Source organism: Pecten maximus, chromosome 16 (genome assembly GCF_902652985.1).
Source record: "Pecten maximus chromosome 16, xPecMax1.1, whole genome shotgun sequence".
NCBI lineage: Eukaryota > Metazoa > Mollusca > Bivalvia > Pectinida > Pectinidae > Pecten > Pecten maximus.
Window position 1 is genome coordinate 32,082,130 of NC_047030.1, and position 24,328 is coordinate 32,106,457.

The 24,328-nt window shown below is 34.8% G+C and overlaps 1 protein-coding gene across 1 annotated transcript; it reads left to right on the plus strand.

Annotated features, from left to right (window-relative positions):
* Positions 1-1,786: 1,786 nt before the first annotated feature.
* LOC117345177 (sex peptide receptor-like) lies at positions 1,787-24,328 on the plus strand. The gene is made up of 3 exons (XM_033908181.1): positions 1,787-1,893; positions 18,823-19,481; positions 20,808-24,328. Exons 2-3 carry the CDS (start codon positions 19,018-19,020, stop codon positions 21,565-21,567), a joined length of 1,224 nt encoding a protein of 407 aa, XP_033764072.1. The 5' UTR covers positions 1,787-1,893; positions 18,823-19,017; the 3' UTR covers positions 21,568-24,328.

Sequence of the window (24,328 nt, forward strand, 5' to 3'; positions counted from 1 at the left end):
CTGAGTCCTTGACAAGCTTGATCAGGCTACCAAGAAGCTGAACCATTAGGCCTCAGGCCACAATTAATTTCCCTCTTTGTTCTACCAAAGAAAAATCGAAATTAAAATATTTCAGAAGTTTGCAAAAAATCTGGCTTTCACATCACGTGTAGAACTATTCAAGCTGAACATACAGTGAGCTGGAAAGTACCCCATGACCGGCATTTAACAAAGTTATTTATATTTAAGTGTAACCACCCTACTATATTGTAGGAAAATCCGGAAAATCACAAAATATCACTACTCAAGCCTTATAACTCCCCGTGTCCTGCCTCACAAACAAACATGGAAATGGTGTCAAAACAAAATTCTGCCACTAGATTAAATATTGCACTATAAATCTATGCTAAAATTATGTCCATATCTGTAACAGCTAAGTCAGGAAAAAATATTTAGCAACAATCCTGAAATTTCAATATGTACTACATTCGTGTACAACGACCCGGAAGTATAATTTTGGTCTGAGGCCATTAATACGATATTCTTTCATACCAATATTTGACTTGTTACAGTGTATGTCTATGTTGTGTATGATATTCACTTTAATAAATATGTCGTGTAAAATGAACTGCTGAATAGATTTTAATAAACTTGATGTAAAATGTTGGTACTGGTGTGGCATATGAAATTGCATATTGTCACCTAATATATCAATGTTGCTTTATATATATATACATATATTTATATTATATCATATATGCTGCCATTTGTAAAAACCATTGTATACATCTTTATGAAAAAGGACGTTTATAATTTGTACAATTTGAGTCAAATTCCTTTTGAATATTTTCAAATAAAATATTTATAAACAAAAAAAATATATAAGGAAAGTCATAGTAAGCGGTAGCTGTGTGACTGTAACCTAAGCCTCCTTTATGAATATTTTTCAAATAAATTATCTTTAAACAACAAAAAAAGTTACAATGATACAGATTACACATTGTTCAATGTGACACGTCGTTTCTGTTGAGTTTATTAATAGAAGGCTCGCTAATAGGACCATAATCACATGTTTTAACCTTTTTCCCTATTTCTCGAGAAACGTAATTTTTGTATCAAAATTAGAGAAACCGAATAAGGCACGTCGTTATTGTTTTGCGAAAACCACGTTTTAATGATTTACAACATGGACATCATCAAATTTATTTTGGTATTTTTGCAATCAAATATTGTCATTTCAAACAAACCACTTCCTCTTTATCTTTCGAACCAAACGGCAATCTACACTTTCCAAAAAAATGGTAAGTTTCTAATCAATAACAGGAAGTAAAGATTTGTTCACAATGTTAGCAAGGCATTTTTCAAGGGATGCACAAGGCCAATTAATGAATCATTAAAAAATAATGTGATTATCAAGAAACCAATCTGATAACATTTTACGAAGGCTATGAAATGCGGGAGAACAAGAAAACCCTTTCTCTGAAGACGCCAGGAGCCCTAGACGACATCACAATGCGTCTAGATCTTTTTAGGTGTAACGTTGATATTGGCGATGATTGTAGCGATGATTGTAGCGATGATATTGTAACTGTGTTGTTGTGTTGTGCTCATTGTGTGTACAGATTTATTTCATATAGATATGAGGCTTTTGTTTCGCTAGACTTACCGGAAATCACCGGAAATAACCGAGAATTACCGGAAATCACCGGAAGCGGTTTAGAGAATTTAATCCTTGATTTTAGGTATGCACCAAGAAAAATATTACAAATTATCTTTTATTTTCTTAGCGCATGCCTGAAATCAAGAATCCTAGCTGATCACCTGCCGTTTCTTCATCAGTCACGTGCTCGGATACATCTGGACAGAGAAACTTCCAAATTAGGAAAAGTTCAAAGGTTAAAGTTTAAGGACAAGGTCAGTAACTGACTTTCTATCCTTTTTCTTATCTCTTGGGTCTCCGGGTCGCATGTCACTGAAAAGTGTTCGTCATCTCTCAAAGAAGAACTACATCACCTTGCTGTCTGCATGTTATGAGAAAAAAAAAGTATAGTCTGTATCTGAAATGTTGTATTTTGACATGGTGTTGTAATTGTGCTGTCGTGTCTGTTTAGAGCATGGTGTACTATATATTGATGTGGCTTTAACATTTGTATCACGTGTCTGACGCAAAAACTGATTAAAGCACCGTCGCATTTCTATGGGGCCCAAAAAAGGATAAATCGACAATCATCAATAGGTGAGCTGCGTTGCTCTTTAACTCTTCAACATTTCGGTTATATTTCATAAGTCATGCACATTGCATGTCATCCTCATTAACGCATGTACATGTCGTGAAAATTACACATGTACCGAATAGCAAGAATAATTGTACAGGAAAAAATGTATTCCTAAAAAGACATATTTCCTGTACGTGATCTAAATAATTTATAGAATATAAAATTCTACATTTTTTTTTTTTTTTTACGTTTAAATCTGGGGTGGGACAATTTTAGAGACAAAAAATGGCCATTTATTAAAAACAAAACAAACAGAAAAGAAAGTATCTTTTTATCGGAAAGTGGGTAAAGAGGAGGAAACACGCAAGATTCACAACTCGAAATAAAGAGTGAAAGCTAGTTGTCCTGACCAATGCCAAGATTAATCAGGAGGAGCATTTGTCATTCATCTTTCCAGTCACTTTCCTTTCTTGTTTTCAAATCCTAACCTAGACTTCCTGACATCCAGTGTATTGTGTAGACAGTGTAATGAAATTCGATTGATGGCCCATGAACAGTGGTACTTATGACCACGGTACGCGACGACAGCACAATTTATCATGTTGTACTACAAGGAGTTATGTCCCTTGTCAAACACAACCAGAGTTCTAGCGTTAAATGTAATTAACCCTGTCTGCCAAGGTTTATATCAACTCGTCCATTGACATTGAATATACTATATTTTTTTCCGGATTCTGGAGTCCGCTTACCTATACTATAACTATAATTACCTTATCCAATCGGAACCGCTCGCCGGAAGAAGGCGAGGTGCTTCGATAGGTGAATTTGGTGTTCCGAGCTGCTATGTCCAGTAAACTTATTTGTGCATCATTTGCCCATACCGGGCCTCCTCATATGTCTTCGGTTTCACCTAGTTATGACCTGCTGTGACGTTTGAATAAAAAATAAATGATGTTGAAAATGAAAAAAAAATATTGGGGAGTTTAATTGGAATTTCGACAACAAATTTGAGAAAACCTTTGACTTGAACCAGAATAAAAAGAGAGAGAGAAATATGTTCTTGAAATACAATAAGTAACTATATATATGTTTTTAGCCGTAGCTGTATATAGCTTAACGGAGATATTTCTACCATTGGCAAAGATCTCATTCGCTTTTGACAGCAACAAGTGTTTACATAGACGTATTTAAATTCTGTGTTAGATTATTCAATGATATTATCACACAATTTACGGAAATTCAATTACTTTTAATAGGATACAAGTATAATACAACCATAATGCTAAGAAAACAGATCGTTAGAAAACTCTTGTCTTTACCGGATGTAGTCGCAGTAAACGTTTAATTTCCAGTTCGTGCTTGAACACGGCTATTTATTTCCGGCAAAAATGAAACTATAATAAAATCAACAGAAATCCTACACCTCCACATTGCATATGAATTATTCAACAAGGAGATAGAAAAACGGTTGTTATTATCAGTACGCAGACTTGAATTTTTATTTTACATTTTAAATGCCGCCTTTTACATCCATATTGTCCATGGAGCAAGCCATTAGGCGCAGTAAAATTAGAGAATTAATTTAAACAGCAATTAAAGCTGTCATTTAGCTCCGGGATAGCCTGCCCTGAGGGGGTAATCAATTTCAGTGCAAGTTCAATTCGTGATAAAATTCTTCGTGTGAAGGTCAAATGTTTTTTCTCTGATTTAAATAATTTTAAGACAGGAAGTAGAAAAAAAAACGTGTTTTCTGTCTTTTAAAGCCGTGTGGTACGGTTAACAGACGATTCTTTGATTTGAAAATTAGTTTCTGGTTACTTCATTAATTCCGAATAACCTGTCTTAACCGAAACTCGTGTAACTGTTCTATATCATTTATATACCAGAGACTCCAGAAACACTGTCTATTCCGACCGAAGTTTGACGACTCGGTGTTTGTCGGTGAAGACAGGTTGCGCTCTTTCAGAATTAAACAATGACCCCCATAATTCCTTTATTCTGAAAATAACCTACACTTCAAATGAAATTCGAAATACATGTAGTAGATTATGAAGGAGAAATTTTGCTAAATTAGATCAAATCTTTATTTCCCCTTAACCCGCCTCAGCATAAGGAACGACAACTCTGTGTAACGCCTTTAACACTTTTTTTCATGAGCCTCTATCTCATACGGCCATGGATCTGAAAAAAGCTTCACATTGACTGAGATACCTCAGGAATGATTGCTACCACTTTATGGCCGCTAAAACGTTAACGAAATACGACTGAGGGCTTCTTATGTTTCTATATTGGTCTTTGAAGTTAAGTATAATCGTAAAAATCTTTAAGACAACACGATAATAAATTACCATGGAACAGGAAAAACTGACAATGGCCGCCATGTCAAAAGAAGACACCAAAAACAAAGGAAATGCACTGGAAAGTCATGAAACGCAAGATATATTGTAAAGCATGTTGAAGGTCAATCGGTTTGGATTTTCTAAGCAAATCTGGCCAACAATTACTTTTTATGATACAGAAATAGCACAAGTATATATTTTAATGAAGTACTCTGCTGATATAGGATGGCAATCATGGACCATATGAATGCCAACTGAGACCAAATATTCCTCCGATTGTCCTGATTTTATTCCAGGTATTTACATTTGCGAGTTGAGGTCAACGAAACTGGTGGTGTTTGACGATGAAAACGTTTAATACAAATGTACCTGAATTTTGACCCTATGTCAATGCAACAATCTGCAAATGTAATTGATAGAAATTCTGCATTTCAACAACAGAACTTTTAGTTTTATTTTTTCTATTTTTTTTTCTTAATGATCATTATTATCATTATTTTCTATTATTGTTTTGATTATTTTGTTTTATTTTTTTTTTTTCTATATCAAAAGGGTTTTTAAAAAAGCAAAAATATGGAATTAGAAAAGATACTTAATGATAACGTCAAAATAAATGTCAACTGTAATCAGTTAGATTATCAAACGGTGCAAAACTGTATAATCCCGGGTAATTTATGAGTGAAACAAAGTTTAGCTTTTTCCGTTTCGTGAAGAAATAATGAGAAAACAAAATTCATTACCAGATGAACATCAATAACACTCTTAGAAGTTAGGAATGGATGTAGATTTTGTAATTGATAGTTTAGGAAATGGATATTAGCACCATTTCAGTGTAAAACACATTTTCAAATACGATATTCATTTATTTTTGTGAAAGTGATTAAGCTTCATGAGTATCTTGCTAAAATCATTATTTCTGACGATTTTATTCCTTTTTATTAATGAAATATGTCAGATCCATTGCTAACTATATCAATCAGCTAAAATGTAATTAAATTTCGTTCTAAATGTTTCTGTTGTTTCCTTGATACATAACGTACATGCAAAATAATATCGGAACCCCATAGCTTCGAAATCCAAGGGTTCCGTTGTCAAATTACCTGTACAAATCGTTACTGCACCTTCAGGATACCCTTGTAAAACCAATAATGATAGAAGTTGTCAATGTTTTGAACTGTAATGGAGTCTTTTGAGCACATGGTGTCAGTGTGATGTAGGTAAAGGATTGCGCCACAACATACAGGCACAAGTTGTTTTTGTTTGGGTTTTTTTTGTTTTTTTGTTTTATTTTTTTTTCGTGTGCGGTGTCTCGGTAACCTTCAAACGTCATTATTTTCAGTCGATCAATTTCACCAGTTTTAACCACGAAACCGCTCTTACACGGTGCGATTCTTAGTGGTTCAAAGTTAAAGCATCTGTATGTTGTTGTTTTTTTACTTATTTTTTCTTCTAGATATAAAACTTTATCAATTTAAACTTCATAATTCTCTACGGGTTTATTCTCAACCAATTCCCATCGAACCTGCTATGGTAAGTCAACAATTCGCAAGTAAAGTATGAAATGAACACCTCAATATAGAATGTGGCACCAACCCTAGCCTGCGCGCGCCGAGTTACACCCCCGGAAGATAAATAAAAAAGCATGAGTCTGTTTATTAAATGCCGAGATGTTTCACTGCCAATTGGAGGCTATTACGTTTAGCCTATCTTTCAGTTTTTTTCTAACAGACTCACGTTGACTCTGTGAATTGTAGATGATGATGAGATTTTGCTCACTCAATGTCTTTGCCTTCCTGGCAGAAACAAATACGTCTGATCTACTTTAGGCTTCTGACGAGTGGCTTTGATCGCCAGTCCGCCATTCTTAAAAACAAACAAGTTAGTATAGGCGTGTATGACATATTTCCCGCGCCTCATTTACATATAGAGAGTGGAGCACCACATTAGAGACCCCCGTAATCAGTGGGTAGTTTTCCCGGTTAAAATTCCAATTATGAAAAAACTATGGTATTGATTATCACGTTATATCATCCTTACAGTATGTATATATATATTCTATCATTCCAAAAACATTTTTTTTAATTTCTCTTTTTTTTTTTTTTTTTTTTTTTTGCTTTGAAAGACATGCAATGTAAAACAACCGGCGATAATTTAGTTATTACATTGTATGCAAACATGGATACATATCTCCGAGCTGACGGTGATGAAACTGAGGCAATGATATCAGTGTTGTGTACTTAAAATATGCATAACGAATTGTATCACTGCAACGTTTAATTCTTATCAGTTAAAACTGGATTTCTCAAATACATGCGTGCGTTGCAATATCCTATCAGTCTGGAATCAACGATGATGGTCAATTTTTATTTACATTCACCTATATTGTATCTCTGCTTGGTTTGGAATGCAATTTCGGCATTAGAATATTTGATTATTTCTAGTTTGGTGAATTAAAAATTAAAAAAAAAAAAAAAAAAATATTCCAAATGTCTACAAATACCAAATGATTTAATTTCTATCAATATAGCATATTTAATCATTAGTGATAAGTCCATGGGAAACGTAGCACAGTTAATCCGGACAAATTGGTGACAGCATGTAATTTTTGATAAAAAGACTTTTTCCTCTGAACACATTTAAAAAAAAAACAAAAAAAAACAGTAAACAACAAAAACATAAGGCATATTATGTGTCATAGTGTGACGAAATGGCGTAATTGTCACAAGAATGAAGCTGTTAATGGTCGTTGTGTGGGTTGGTTCGCCCAAAGCTATGATCTAGCCCTGACATATTACACGGGATCCAGCCGCAAAACCTGTTTCCGGATACGAAAACGACTGGAACAGGACAAATTAGCAGCATCGTTCATGCTAATTAACTACATAAATTCACGTGATACCTGCGCGAGAATTCGTTCGGTTTTGTGGACTAAATGCCAAGCGCCGGCGAAATATTTACGGTGAATCCGATTAGGATAGGCTTGGCGCATGTATAAAACTTTGCTTTGGGGCTTCCTTGTCGCCAGCCTTTTCGCATATCAAACGGAAGTGTTGTGTTCCGCCGATATAAATAGTTCTTGCTACTCCCTTCACAACAAAGAGGCTTTATCGATGCAAACGATTCGATGTCATTTTTTTTTTTTTTTTACAAATTGTCGTTTTTGGATATAGCAGTATTCAAGTAGATGTACATATTGTACTCGCAACAGTAAAATATCCTCAAAGGGAAACGTGTATTGATGTATGTGTTTTGAATTATAGTGATTCTACCGAAATCAACCCATACAAACACTTATAGTGATAAAACTGGTACATTTCCCATATCTGGAGAGCTGGCATTAACATCCTGGTATGTTTGGTTCCGTAAAAACAAGTATCAAACTGCAAGCCGATGTTGCTTACAGTCACGTGACGGGTTTGCGCATGATCACAGGTCAAAGTATGTACAGACGGTTTGCTCATTTACATATAAACCGTATGGTTATACGATTAAGATCCCACGCATGGAAATCATAAACTTGTATCAATATATGGCTGAGGATAGTTCCTCAAGAGTATAAAAGTGTATGAAATAATTTGTGTAATAATAAAAATATTCAAAAATAGATGACATTTGAAAGAAATGTTCTACCAATCTATTTCTACTGTTGAAATGAGATAGATCTGGTTGTGCACAAAAGTCAAAGTAATTTTGTCAGATGAACCAGTATATCTTTACATAGGGACTTAGGGACACATATCATCGATCCAATGTCCATATATATTATTTTATTTTGAATTGAAGGGACTTGTCCGGCGTCAAAGGCGCAATCAAAGTCCTGTTCATTAAAATGATCTACTTTTTTATGTCTATTCTTCTTCATGCATTGTCTTTCCGTCAAGCAATCCTATAAAATCCTATAAAGCTACAAACTAATATGTATCTTGTATTGCCTAAATTCTCATAGAACGATTATCATTTTTGAGGAAATGAAAAAAAAGATGAAAAAAATCTGGCGACCATTAGGTTCGCGTTGCTTATGAATTAAAAACCAAATTAACATATCTAATACATTAACAAATCGTAGAGGAATTTACAAGCATAATTCTAATCAGATTGATCAGTATTTATCGCCTGTTATAAGTATTCATAAAAGAGGGCACATTTCATTCGTATTCAGTTTGTGGTGGAGGTGTCACAGTATTCAATCTCTGATGACAAAGCTAGGTTTCGTTGACACCAAATGACTCATAACTTCATTGTTTCTTTCAAATTTCATTTCCCAGCCCTCGTATATATTGTATTCATTTATCCTACGTTTTTTAATAGACACATTATACTGCATATAGTATAAAGATTATTAGTCATAATGAAGAATGTACTCGGAAACGAGAATCAATTAACTGTGTTCCTTGCGTCTGTCTCGCGGTGAATTTACAAATGTAAGACACGGCCGTTGATTGGTCAATTTAAAAACCACTGCGTCAAAGATAAAATTTCTCTTGTTGTTGTTGTAAATAAAATAAATAATGTTTTTATTCTGCCATAGAATTTCCAGTTTAAGAAGTTAAAAGGATTTTAAAACAACGCCTCTGGCCAATTCCGAGTGCACGTCGGTCAGCAGATTTATACACTGATAGACCCATTTATTTTATTGTTTAATCCTGAAATACAAAATTAAATCTATTTTAGTGGCATCCTCGAGCAAATATGATTCTTAATCTAAACTTGATTATGTTTGTTAAAATTGTTTACCAAACGAGACACTGCCTATAACCAGTTTCGTTTTCTTTGACAAGAGACAGTCCAAATAATCATAAATGTCCTTTATATAGATGGTACGGGGCATATGATAGACCCTTGCGGAACTCCAAATGTTGTGCTTTTTCCTGTATGAGAATAGACATTTAATGTTAGCTGTTACGAGGGATAATTAACCAACCACCATCTACTTCCCGTTCTCAAATCAGTTGCTGCTGATTAAATCACCACTAATGCCATCGCCCTCCTGTTATAAATCAGTGATTCGCTAAACAGCTATATATACACTACAGAAACTTTCTCTGACATTTTCGCTGTTCTCAAACGTTGTCAGATGACTGACAGTAATTTGACCCATTTGCTATTTCAAATTAAAAATTTCATCTTTAAAGCCATTCGTACAAAAAGTTATTTTGCTCTCTGTCAGTGTTCGATACTCTTCCTGTCAAAAACTTCTTTCTTAGTTTTCTTCCGCGCGGTAGATATTCCCTCTTTTTTATCATTTATTTTTATTCAAATCAATTCTATTGCATAAACATTACGAAAAGGATAGGACATTATTTTGATAACCCTCTGTTTTCGTTTTCAATGGGAAATGGAATGTGTGGATGTGCTCTTGGGTAAGACACTTTACCCCGATTGCTCTGGATTTCCTTATGTTGTGTAGTGAGGTAGCCATCCGATAATGAGACCTTGTCTCAAAAGGACTTGCTGTTCAAGGGGCGACACATCCATCAGACGAACAAACGAACTCGAGTCGTAATGAACAAATTACACGCGTCCTCATCGTGTCAAATTTGAAATTGCGTCAATCTTTTTTTCTTTTTTTTTTTTTTGTCTCAATTTATTATTCTATCGATAAGCTCCCATGTTCAGGAGGTTCAACTTAAATCATATGACACGGGCTAAACAAAGTATAGCACATCATAAATGGCGGGAAGTAGACGCCTCGGTAAACAACAGGGAGTAAACTGTAGCTTATAGTCGGCATAATAAAGATATCTTTTTATGGATTGAAGAATATTACGATTAGGATTTGGAATAAATGTGCTAATTATCTGGGTACTTCACATAAGATATAGACCATCTGTAAAAGCTATTAAAGAAAACCCTGCCTGATTTTACTGTTGACGGGTTAACTAGTTTGATGTTGGTTTGATAGAGGATGGCTCTATCCTGCTACTTTCATGTGGAAATAATGAACCTTATCTCCATGACAAACCTCATTTACCTAAAAGATCTGTGATTGTTACTTCATGATAATTCACATGGCATCTATATGCAGGTTTAGGTCAAACTGGTGTATCATCCTGGGTTCAAGACAGAATTTCGTGTTCCCCAAAATTATTGCATGGTTTATAATATAATACATTTTCCATGGATATCTTCGGCCATAGTGTCTTCTTGCTGCTGCTTTTTTTGTGAAGTCAAGGAGGAGAATACCATTACTTAGTAGAGTGCTTTACTAAGTCTCCTTAACGAGACGTCGCCTTGCCACCATTTATGATGTGCTATACCGCGTTTAGCTCGTGACAGAGAGAAACTTCCAACCTGAAATGCCACGCACGACTGTTTAACCATTAGAAAGTTAAGAATCCTCACCTCTTGGGGATCCTTTATTCCTACCATACCACCTAGAGTAAATCATGTAGTGGCCCATACCATCTTTTTTACTTTGACTGAAGAATTGAGATACAGGGTCACAGCCAGTGTAGGAAAGAGATACGGTATGGGAAAGTAAGTACCAAGGTTACGCCGACAAAAGCTTGTTTTTTTTTTGTTTTTTTTTTTCCTGCAAATATGGACATGTCTGGGGATGGTTAAAATCTACAGTCACTGTCAACATCAGACTGAAGGATCGTGAAACCCTTCAGGCAGTTTTTAAATATACATCAACGGCCCACAAGGTGTTCATTAAATGCAGGTGAAAGAAAGGTCGCCGACAGATTTTCAAATGTGTGAAGTCTGCATTCAAGTACATGGCACTGTAACAGTGATTGGCCAGGCGTTGGAGGGTATAGAAATTTACACACACAGTGGGGAATCTTGGATGAATGGCGTGGTCGCATCTGTTCAACATTATGCAATGCATCCGACTTGAGGTTGATAATTTTATTGGTAAACATGGCCATGTGGTCAAATATCCATTAACTAATAAATAAATAAATACATGGCTGGATTATCAAAGACTTTTTTCTGATTATATTGTAGGAGAAAACTCTGACAAACTTCCTGTGTCATTGCAATTATCAGACAGACGTATTTTAATTTTTAAGTACAAACATATACCCTTATCAATACCAGCAACGCTATATATTTATTCTTTTTATTTTGTTTTCTCCAATAGTGACTGTAAGGGTTAATTAAAAAATATATCTTTATTATATATCGTTAAATACTCTGTTAGAGAACTACACACGATACCCAAATCATATTTATTCCCAAAACAAAAAGAATAATGTTAGCAAAGGAGGTGGTGCATAGGAGGGCTAAATCGGCCCACAGCGATTTTTTTCCCGGAAACATATTTTTGTCATAAGCATAATATCCCCGATTATGTGGGAGGAATTAATTTCCAATCCTCAACGTATATATTCTTTTTTTGGTGATTTCATTATTTCCCCATCATACTGTATAAGAAGCTAATGTTTTGACCACAAATTATTATAGAACACATTTTTATTTCCTATTTGTGAAACAAATTCACCCCATTTGTTAAAGGTTTAATTTTGTATATGAATCATCACGCTCCGTGACACTACAATTAAATTTCAGCCTAATTTGATGTCTTCTTTGTGAAAATCATTATTTGTAACTTTTCATTTAAAGTCTAATACCACAAAGTTATTGATTGAGTACTATCAAAATTTCCGGTTAGAAATAATCTATGGATATTCATAAACATTTAATGAAACAAATTTATTTGGTGAATTACTGGATATGCCAAGATTGTATTATGTTAAATGCATACACCCTCAATTTTGGACAACATATCAAAGTACCGAAAGTACTGAAAAATAGAGGCAAATGCTAAAAATCCAACAAAAATAACAATGCAATCAGACTTTACTGCTTGTGTCAGACAGGTTGCTCCTTTTTAACCCTTTGTTTTTTAATACAATTTACTTCATGACCTTTCTTTGTATGCAAAAATCTTTTGTTATCCAGTAATTTTTGATGATTTTTTTTGGTTGTGTATTAAGATTAATATGCAAACATGTTTTTTAAAAGCAAAATTTGATAGTACTCCAACGATTATTACATTTAATCTACTTTACAAATAAAAAAAAAATTCAAGAAGGTAAATTTTTAACTGATAATATTGTTAAAAAACCTGTAATTACACTTTCTATTATACAAATTCATACTAAACACACGTTTTTATAAAATATAACATCACATGAGACTATCAATGCAATATGAAATTTATCAAGTACTTTTGTACGAGAAATATATTGAATTTAAAAGGGAGGGTACACATTTTTTACAGAAATCATGTCAGGTGGCGCTGCGTATACAGCATTTGCCAATTTTCGTTTTAGTGTCTAAAATGACATGTATTTGGTAAAAGTCTATCATAATATCATACATAAAATAAGATTCGGCCGTGGGCCGCCATGCACCACCTCCTTTGCCGAAAACGGCAAGGGAGATAACTTTACGGATCAGTAGCATGAAAGCAGAACAAGAAAATCCAATATTACTGTTATAACACGGAGGTCACTGTCCATGCAATATATATTTATGATTGATAAACAGCATGAAAATTTTTCGTTACCCCTGTCTTATTTTTCCCTCGAAGACGAATTCCAACATCTTTAAAAACATTGTGATTATAACAACAACAACAACAACAACAACAACACGGAAGTAGATGTTTTGCCGCCATGTCTAAATGTTTCATTTATGATTCCAAGTATATGACTGCCTTTTATGCTTCTATAAAACAATAGCTTTTTGTTTTCATTCATCCGCTCCACAAGTGTGTACACATTGAATGGAGGTCAAAAGAATACATGTATCTTAAAGATGTCTTAAACCAGCAATGGTACACGAAGTGACAAATAAACTTACATACAAATGTCATGTAAATAATTATTAAGTGACAATCGAGACTTTTTAGATAAATTCGATTTCTAATAGACATAAGTTTTGTTCTTGCCACCTGATAGTAGATGATATAGTCATCCTCTATCAAAACAGCACCAACCGAGTTGACCCGGTAGGTTTTCAACGTCAAAACACACAGGATTTTCTTCAACAGCTTTTTTCTAACTGGTATATATCTTTAATGAAGTAATCAGATTAATAGGGTATATATTCCAGATCCTAATTGTAATATCATTTAACCCATAAAAAACACTTAGTGGTTAACTCGTTACTGCGCACCAAGAAGTCTCCTTTCCGCAATTTTTATTGTTATCTGACTCACTATATAAATTGATATTAACCAAATTTGATTGTTTTCCTATAAAACATGCTACCCATGAACTGTTGCCCGGTCACATGATTTACCGTGAATGCTACCCATGAACTGTTGCCCGATCACGCGCTGCCCAATCGAACGCGCCTAATTACAAGCGTACAGTGACAGTGACTACACTACTTGTCGTCGACAGGTTTGTAAACATCGGTCGACTGTAAATACGACTTCTAGGTTTGAAGACATGAACAATGACGAGCTTTTAAATCTCATAGAGAACAGAGACTCAGCTAATACCAGGAATATCATCAAGGGTTCTCTGAGTTATTAAATTTTGAATTTCAGACTTTTTTGTTGTAATTTATTCACCTCAATTGTCAGATAAGAAAACAGTTGTGTCATGCCTCATCAGTCAACAGTCAAAGCAGTTTCCACTCGGTGTTGGTACTGACCAGGTGAACTGTTTCCCAGAGGCCGAAGGGAAACAGTTCACCTGGTCAGTACCAACATCTTGTTAAAACAGTTTTGACTGTTGACTGATGAGGCATGAAACAATTAACTGTAAACTGTGGTATACCATTTCTAAGCCCGTGTCTACTCCTATAACATAAGAGGCCGCTGGTCGGCTCTTTTTCTATCGGATATTATTTTGCCGACTGCGACCTCTTATTTCCGAAGCACTAATTCTTTGATGCACTTTCCGCCCGAAATCCAGGCGCAACGAAAAATGCTTGAAAAAAACACTTAAGTGGTTGACAGGTCATTACAACGATGTCTACGCATCACGTATGCAATATTTATCCCATATGTATGTCACAGACACAAATATATAGTATAATCCGGTATAGAACACACAAAATATATGTCCATGTCATTGTAACACTTTTCTAGTCGTTTTTAAAAAATGGCTGCCTTAAGGTTGATTCAAAATAGTTTAAGTTATTTCAAACGGAACGAAATGATACGGACATAGTTGTATTCCGCTTGTAGGACATATGTTGTGATCCATTTTTGTATTAATCGGCAAATCACGTGGTATTTCTACTATCACTACCGGCAGTATTGTCTGCTTGAGCTCTGCTTCGCTTCGGAAGAAGAAAACTTCATAATTTGTGTGTTTGCTACGAAATTATTCTCATTTAATCATGGGATTATGAAAAGAAATATATATTGGACCCTGTTGATCATTTAAATGTAAGTTGACACGCTATATTTTTTCAATATACGAACTTTGAAAATTTCATCGTCAGCATCGGGAAAATCAGCTATGGGCAGTTAGAGGTTACACGGCGCCTGTCAAAAGTATCTCGCCGTGTAAAACCTCTAACATTGTTGGAGTAAGCCCGTGTCATGCGATTTAGATTGAACCCCCTGCATGTTTGTTCAACGAATCTGAGAAAATATTTCTTGCGAAGTGTAAAAGTGTCGTTGGAGTCGACGTGGAGTCCCTGAGGTTTAACTATAGGTTAGAATGCATTTGTGACGTATATCTTGGTGGTCCCGATAGACAGTTAATGCGTCGATTCTGTGTAAATGTTAAAGCTCGTTTCGATTTGGTTATTAGAAATCATTGCACTGTAAGAGGCTCCCAGAGGGACAACGGCATTGTTAGTGGGTGATCTAGGTTTCCAAATGCAGATCGCGGGACCAATATTGGATGTTCATTATTTGCTTAAGAGACTCCGATATAAGATAAAATAGTTACGAAACTGCGTTCCGCACAATGCAAAAATTTGTTCCAGAGATACGGCAAACAAATGGACGTAACAAAAGAATTCTAATGACATAAGCGACCGGGAAAGGGCATGTCTTTTAAGAAAACATGCTGTTAACAGTGACTTGAAATAGTTTACCTACATAAATAAAAAAGAAATCATCCGGTACAGAAAAATAATCTTTACGACACACCTGAAAAAAATATACATTTTGATTAGCATAACTATGTATTGTTCACTTTTCGTAGCTGATCATATAACAGTAATCGTTTTACAATCAAATAAAACGAAAAAGAAATTTTGAATGATTAATGTTGTCATTTTGGTTTCAGATTCCTGTCGAAATTGGTTAAGTCAAATTGTATCTGGCTAGCATTTTATCTATTAATTAAGAAACATATTGATGCCAAATATTTTCCTGGTAATTTGGTCAAAGGGAAGCTACTCTAACAATATGTTATATTTTATGGTTCATGTAAATAGTAAATCAAGTGATATTTATGCAGATTAAAATCACTATCCTGTTGAACAGAAGTGACTTGACCAATTGTTAATATGTATCATGGCATATCCATGGGTCTTGATTTTGACATTTAATTTGTTAAGCTACATGTTAATTTCGGCAAAACACGCGTTTTAATCTGAATAAATATCACTTGATTTACTATTTACTATTTTATGAACCCTAACGTAAAAAATAAATGGATACAAATTTTACAACCAAACCTGATGTATTAGAGGGGATGATATGGATATCAATGTTATCATTTAATTGATCCTAAATTGACAGCACTAAAAAAATCATTCCTTTTTCGTTCCCTTTCGTTGTTTGACTTATAATTTGGATAACATATTATGCTAATCAAATTAAAATTTTTAAAAATGCATAAATTACAAATAGATACGACATTACACTTGTAATTTGAGTACTTTAACAATTCTAAAGTAAATTCAAAACAGTTTACAAAAATGAAAGTGAAAAGAATAATAGTTTTCTAAAATTATGATAGAAATTGTAGCAGATAAAGTCGCCGACTGAAAGTCAAACTTATTACTTCTAATAAAATATATTACAAGCAATGCAAGGTTGAATGGTTTCATTACGTAAATAATCACTACGTTTAATGGTTTCATTACGTAATCACAAGCTCCAGGGATATTAATTAAAGAAAATGTGTATCTTTCTTTATGAAATAGGAATTGATTGAGTTATAATTATCGTAAAAGCCTAGTGGCGGATTCTGACTGTTCCGTTAAAATCTTTAAGTGCAAAAATGCCACGACTTATATGACGTCTGTCCCACAGACTTATATGTTCATCGAGTGCTTAAAGGTGAAATAGACCACTGTTGTTGGTATGGTACAGAACGTGTGGATAGAATACTAATTCATTTGAACGCTTGAACACCGGACATTGGCATTAAGCCTGTATGGAAGTCAAAGTGTCAAGCGTTTTCACGACTCACCAGTTTCTATAGCAATTACAGACGGTGGTTTATATATGACATTTCGTCTTTTCGCTATAACATCGAGGAAAAGCTGCCAAGCGACAAAACGAAATAAAGAAAAAATATTGGATGGGGGGGGGGGGGGGGATGTCAGACTAAAAAATCAGAAACACCCCAAACTAACGAAAATTGAAAGTGTGACTGCATCGAAATGACGCAGTCCATCAGGCCATCTTGATTTACGATGGTCATAATGTTTATAGTAATCAAGGTGTGACTTAACGATATACACGAAGACAAACAATCAAATTATGAGTTGGCGTTGTGTTAATTGTTACTGTATCATGCCCATCCTGTTTATTGTTGTCTAGGTGTCATGGCGTCGGTCCATTCAACATCTATGACGGCTAAAGGTGGTTAATGAGAAAAACTAACAGGCACGGCGGAACAAAATGGCCGCCCCTCAACAACAGACATAAACGGATGATGACGTAGATTATAACCCATGTTTGGAACCATGTTATTTATACAAATGAAAATATTGTTCTTCCTTTCCGTGATCGTCCGGTCTACTTCACTGATTGTGATAACTACACTGTGCTAATGACTACCATCTGATATTGGTGGGCTTATATAAAATGTTCGTGTGATATTGCCGTCAACAAAAACAGTTTCGTTCTATTCTTCATATCCTGTGGTTTTATTGTTTAGGTGATAATGATATTTACGCCACTTCGCACGCGCTTGGTTGTTTTTCTCTCCGTAATTTGGTTTGCTGCGACACGCGATATGTTTTTAGAACAAACCTACCTTCATTATGTAGCCAACAAAGCAGGCATGTCATATATATCAAAAGTCGATATATATGTATTACAACAATAACGCAATGTGGCTGAACCGTCATGCGCACCTACGGACTGGTCAATGTGCTAACAGTATTAATATACATATATGTAGAATTTTGCCATTGTTCGCTCAATGAACAATACACATTGTCTCTTTTATGATTTGTAATAATGGCTTCATATTGTTTCTGTAGAGAATCGGAAATCAGAGCGGGTCATTTTCGGAAATTATTCGGTACCAAACGGTTTTATTATATGATCAATCTATGAAAAAAATCCTCGACGTTAACATGACAGAGTCAAGCTAGATTGTATATTTTTCAGAAGGAAATCCGTTTTCAATGCCTATGGTTGATCTGTGTCACTAAGAGAATACTCCAAACATGTTCAGAATTCAATAAATCGCTTTAATACAAAGTCACGTCTTCAATTGTTTAACCTCGGCTGATCCTCCTGATGTAGTCACGGAATCAGCCGAGTCATGACGAATGATGTAAACGAAGTCACGGAATCAGCCGATTTGTGACGAATATATACAATAGTCACGGAATCAGCCGCGTCATGACGAATGATGTAAACGAAGTCACGGAATCAGCCGATTTGTGACGAATAAACAATAGTCACGGAATCAGCCGCGTCATGACGAATGACGTAGACGAAGTCACGGAATCAGCCGATTTGTGACGAACATAGTCACGGAATCACCCGAGTTCGGGCGAGTGGTGTTGATAGTCACGCAGAAATCAAACCATACACGTCAAATATTCACCTTAGATTCTATTGCCCGATGCTAACCGTTACCTGTAAAATGCTTTCACGTGCAAATATATATAATGAAATCCATATCGTTTAATTATTTAAATAATATAATCATTCATTATGCATGAGTCTATTTAGATTAGAAATTGTCTGTTAACAAAATGAGTTATAATATGTACACGACATAAAAAGTTAGAATATTGCCTTAGGACATGCGGATATAATGCATTGTATTGGTGTATAATTCATATTGTATGTTCGAAATACGTGCGATAAAAAGTGGATTTATTGGTGACCAGGATATTAATAAGCAATGATATCCCATTATGGTTTTTATGGTATTTTTGTCTCTTTACAGAGAGAAGTCAATGACTGTAATACTGGAGGATAAAGAGAAATCATCGCCAACAAACAGTGCTTTATAAGTGGATATTTGAATCGCAGGCAACGGACCAATATTGTGATCAAATTAGTATCAGCGAGCACGTGTTCAGAGCGTCCTTGGATACGAGCGCCCTGATCTAGAAAATACGTTCGCTTAGTCATTATCACTATGAATGACGATTTTTCTCTGTATCATATACCAAATGTTACTAGTAATCACACTGCAGTTCTGGATGTATTCGAAACATCTACAATGGGAAATTACGTGTCAACCGTGGAAGAAATTTCAGGACTTCGAAAATTCGAAGAGTGGTATAAACCTATTCATGGGTACCTAGCCGCAATCGTATGTGTTTTCGGAGTGATCGCTAATATACTGAATATTGTTGTGTTGACTAGAAAAAATATGCAAACTTCTACTAATGTAATTCTTACTGGATTAGCCATATCTGACGGAGTAACAATGGCTGCCTATTTCCCGTGGGCTTTATGGATGTATATTATATACGGAACTGATGTCAGCCTGAAACGTGACACGCTTGAATGCGCTCATTTTCAGATGTGGTATGCTATTTTTAGTGTGATCGTTCACTCTATTTCAATATGGCTGACTGTGACACTCGCAGTGTTTAGGTACGTATATTACGTCATTCATTTACCACTTCCGGTCTGTACCGGAAATACATGCTATTTCGTTTATTGTTCATTCGTACACAGTTAAAGACATTATCATGAAATATCGTTCTAGATTTCATAATTCAATTAAATTTTCAGATACAGTATTCAAATGTGTTGATTCTGAATGCTTTTGGCGTGATTAATTTAATTCTGCTGTATAATATTTTGTAAAAAAAAAAACACTGCACATTCATCATTAAGCACAATAACAAATTAGCCAAACCACTTTATTCTTTCACTTTCAACAAAACAACGTAGGTGATTATCAGCACCATGGATATTACAGAGATAAGTTCTCGACATGTTCTTCTAAATGATTGAAATCCATGACAAGAATGGCACACATTTAAGCCTCTTGTAAACAGCATCGACATCAATGTTGGTGTAAAAAAAACACACAGACGTGATTTCCACTTTCTAAGCTTAACGTTATACTTGAACGTTAACATACAAATTGCAAAAAAAAAAAAAACATATTTGGACAAAACAAACTTATTTATAATACAACCCTACCACCCCATTGCTCACGAAAACGAAGATTTTAATAGTTTTGTCTATTGGGTTTCCATCAGCTCATCATATTTCGCTCTCTTTCACACGCGGGCTTCTTGGCATTCCCTCTCATGAAACGAATTAGTTTTTGGACGATAAGGTTTCTAAAACATACAATCTTAATTTAATGTCTCGGTGTCGTCTCAACAACAAATAATAGATCTAATATTTCTATCTATATCCGGATCTACCTTCATAAAGGAGGACTCTACTCGTCGTAAGATACGGTAATTAGTGTATTAAAATGACTATATAGATAGACCCGCATGTTGCATAGAACTACAATATGCCCATAAACAGCGAGTACAAACATTATTTGTTAAGCAGCAATATCATAAAATCTCAAATCACAAAATTTCAACATGATATCTGAACATACATTTACACAAACGCATTTTTTGCATTGGATATGTTTATGTAAACACTAGCCGCCATATATCGTTCGGCTACAGAGAACTTATGTTTTGTTTGATCGGTTGAGCGAAAGTCTAAATAAGATTGAAAACGAAACGAAATGTCAAGATACGTTTTGCATAGCCGACTAACTCGGCCATTCACCCTTATTGCTCGGCCAAGGTCTTCTCAAAATATACATTTTAACTAATGTTTGTGAACAAAATATCATAACCTTTATAAAAATGTTGTGTTACACCAACCTTTTGAGTTTCGTTCCAGTATAATACAAATTTCTTAAACCATATTTCAAATGTGTTTTATTCATATTTCCAGGTTTATTTTCATCCGTTTCCCACGACGAGGAACCCGATATTGTAATATTCAACGAGCAAAACTGGCAGTTGTCCTCGTCGTTGTCGTTGTAGTCATCGTATGTATACCAAATTCGGTCAATTACGAAATTTACAATGGGATTGAAAGAGTAATTATCGGACCCAAAGGTGGAAACGGAACAGTGTATTGGGTCAATCCAAAGAAAAATAACGCCTTCCAGGAATTCATCAACAAATTTAATTTCTGGGTCCAGGCACTGCTTGTGAAACTTCTACCATGTGTGATGCTCACAGTATTCAGTTTTCTCCTCGTTAAAACGATGAGAGATGCCGAAAAACGCCGAAAGAAGTTATTGAACAAGACCCCAATCTCCGACGGAGAAAGTGGAGCCACCTCGAGTGGAGGAGGAAATCACAAAAAGAACAAGAAAAGCAACCGCAATAACCGAACAACCACCATGCTGCTTCTGGTGGTATTGCTGTTTCTTCTGACGGAGACCCCCCAGGGAGTTTTGAGTGTTCTTAGCGTGCTCATTGACGGTTTTTTCGTGAACGTTTACACTCCTCTCGGGGATTTACTAGACATTGTGGCCTTGATCAACAATGGAATAAACTTTGTTCTCTATTGTACGATGAGTAAACAATTCCGAGACACATTTTTCAACATTTTCCTTCGGAACTCTCCGGGAGATCGACGAAAGACTACGACGACGTACATCACTACGCAACAGACTCATGCTACGAAGGATTCCGACGTGTAACGCACGTAACGCACGTGTAAATAAGTGAAGAATGAATGCATGGACGTGTAATTCACCAGCGAATTATGACATTAACATATAAATATAATACATAATTGATTATATAGATGAAAAACGTGTTCATTCAAATTGGAAAAGTACGAACATATGGATCGCACGTGCATGTATGCTAATATGACAAAGACATTTTAAAAATAACGTTATTTTTTCTAGCATTACAATATGTCTATGATATAAAATGCACGTGTATTGGCATGGAAATCGCACGTGATATGTAAAAAGACTCGCCATCACGTGATATTAAAACTATGTGAATAATTACGTAAGATGGTTATGGATTATAAATGATCTTGTAAATAAACGTTGTATTCTCCATGAACAATTTATTGAATGGAACATATACATCCATAAACTATTAATCATTCTAGTTACAGATGTTGTAAAGTAATTAGTTATGATATTGTGTTATATTCAATATGTTTCTGATTGTGTTTCTCCAAAAAAAAGTTACCATGGTTCTTAGCTTAATTTTGATTTCATTTCTATGAATACTGACAACAATTTACTTCAAATCAATGTTTAATCTTACCTTCGTTCAGTTAAATTTTCTTTTTCATTGTCCTGCCGATAAACTTGATTTTAGGTGACTTAATTTTTACATCTAAGCCATTTCCTTATTCTGAATTTTTATTCTGAAGAATAAAATCAAGAATTTCCACTGTATGCGTCAATATAAACATTGTTATAAATTATACAAGTCAATTTTTTGTTGTGTCCATGACGCTTTTTTAAGATATTAATGTACGTCTTTGTTGTTTTTATTACTAGATAGACTTTGCTATTGTGTATGCTATTTTTATGAATTATTTTGTGACCCAGATATGACGTCAACTCTGAATAGTTAGAATACGCCAGGCTAAGCGACAATATTATTATCTGATGTGCGTTCCTCATCGGGTTTGTACCTCTTCGGAATAGAACGCGCCATAGGCAGAACCGAACCAAACCGGTTCGTCTGGTTCTTCAACGATGGCGGAACTCTGATACTACATGTACTTTTTTTAATTAAAAACGAGAGTGGAAATCTTTAATTTGCCAGTTTAAATGTGTAAATTACATATATAGATACATGATAAGTTTAATTTTAAACCTGTAACATGGTTAAAAAGCAAATGATTGATTTTTGACGCAAATGTTTTGTAGAGACTGCCGCCATCCATTATATGGTAGTGTCTATTCGATACAATTGGTACAAACATTAAATTGAACACACGGTAAGTTCCAAAACAAGTGCCACATTTACTGGAATCACTCTGTTCCATTGGTCCTTAGCTATCTCTAAAAGATATTTTAAGTATCAGTTTAAGGTTTAAATAATTGAATAAAATATCGGCAGATTAAACGTCGCGACCTTCTGGGTGAGGGAAATTTAAAGACCAGTGGAAATTACTGACTCCTTTCCAAATACAGGGTAGTTGAAACAATAATTGTATTGTATTAATTTTATGCTTCACAAGTTCTGATACTGTATCAACATCCTCGTTCATTAAATGCAATATTACATGAAATATTTTGATCATCATATAAGTGGCCATAACCTTTTTCATTTATATAACAATCAAGTTCTTTTTATTAAATCTCATCAAAACCAAATCTAAGTTCCAATCCAACTACACTGTGTTTTATTGTGTAAATTGAATTAAAGAGCTGGTTTTCAACAAGTTATTATATATTATAGATATTATAGATGATGCACATTTTCATAAACTCCTTTTACTATTTTCTGCATAACAAAGTTTGATATTTTTATCTTAGACAATTCACTAGTTCAATCTGACATTGCTTATATACTAAAAATAGAAAAGGACGAAAAACGTAACGAAACGAAATTGAAATAAAACGCTGGACTGGTCAGATGGTCTTTCACCAAGGCGGTCGGGGTTCGAATCCCCGGTCGAACGATAAAAGATGTAGTGGTCACTTGCCTGGCCACGTGGGTCTTCTCCGATCACTCAGGTTTCCTCCCACAGTAAGACCTTTCGTGCACTTCCATCCGGGCCAACAAGAGCGATTAATATAAGTCGTGGAATTTACATAATTTGTTGAAAAAAATTTTTTTAATAAATTTCACAAAACGGACTTGGAGTTAATTTCATTTCAATTCAATTTCGTTTTTTTTCCTTTTATCTATATGCCAGTTATACATTTACAGTCGTATACATAACGTATATATTAATATGTGTATGTGTAGTTTTATTATTGTTAACTTGCTATCTTCCTTTCGCAATATGGTTTTGATTTGTCAAGAAATCCAACTTCCTGTAGATACATTATACAAATATATCAAAACTACTGCTGATTTGAAACAAATGTAATATCTATAACATTTCAAATAATGATGCACAGTTAAGGTATAGTGTCCCACCGCATTAAACCTAATCTCTAACGAAGAAGAGTTCTTATCTGTTTTAGAGAGTTCTAGCATAGAGCTTATTTTTGTTATTGTTTAGCAGATAATTTCAAAATTATAAATCTCTATGAGCTTACAACACGTAATTTACCTTTAATAACGAATGTCTGCATACAGTAGAAAGTGGTGGGGCAGTCTACCTTAACAGGACGAACTTTAGAAGGTCTGTATGCAGTAAAAGAAATGGTGGGGCATCCGTCCTAAGGAGGACGAAGGAGACGAAGAAGAAATGTATGTAGTAGAAAAGTGGTGGGACAAGTTACCTTAACAGGAAAATAACTTAGGAAGGCC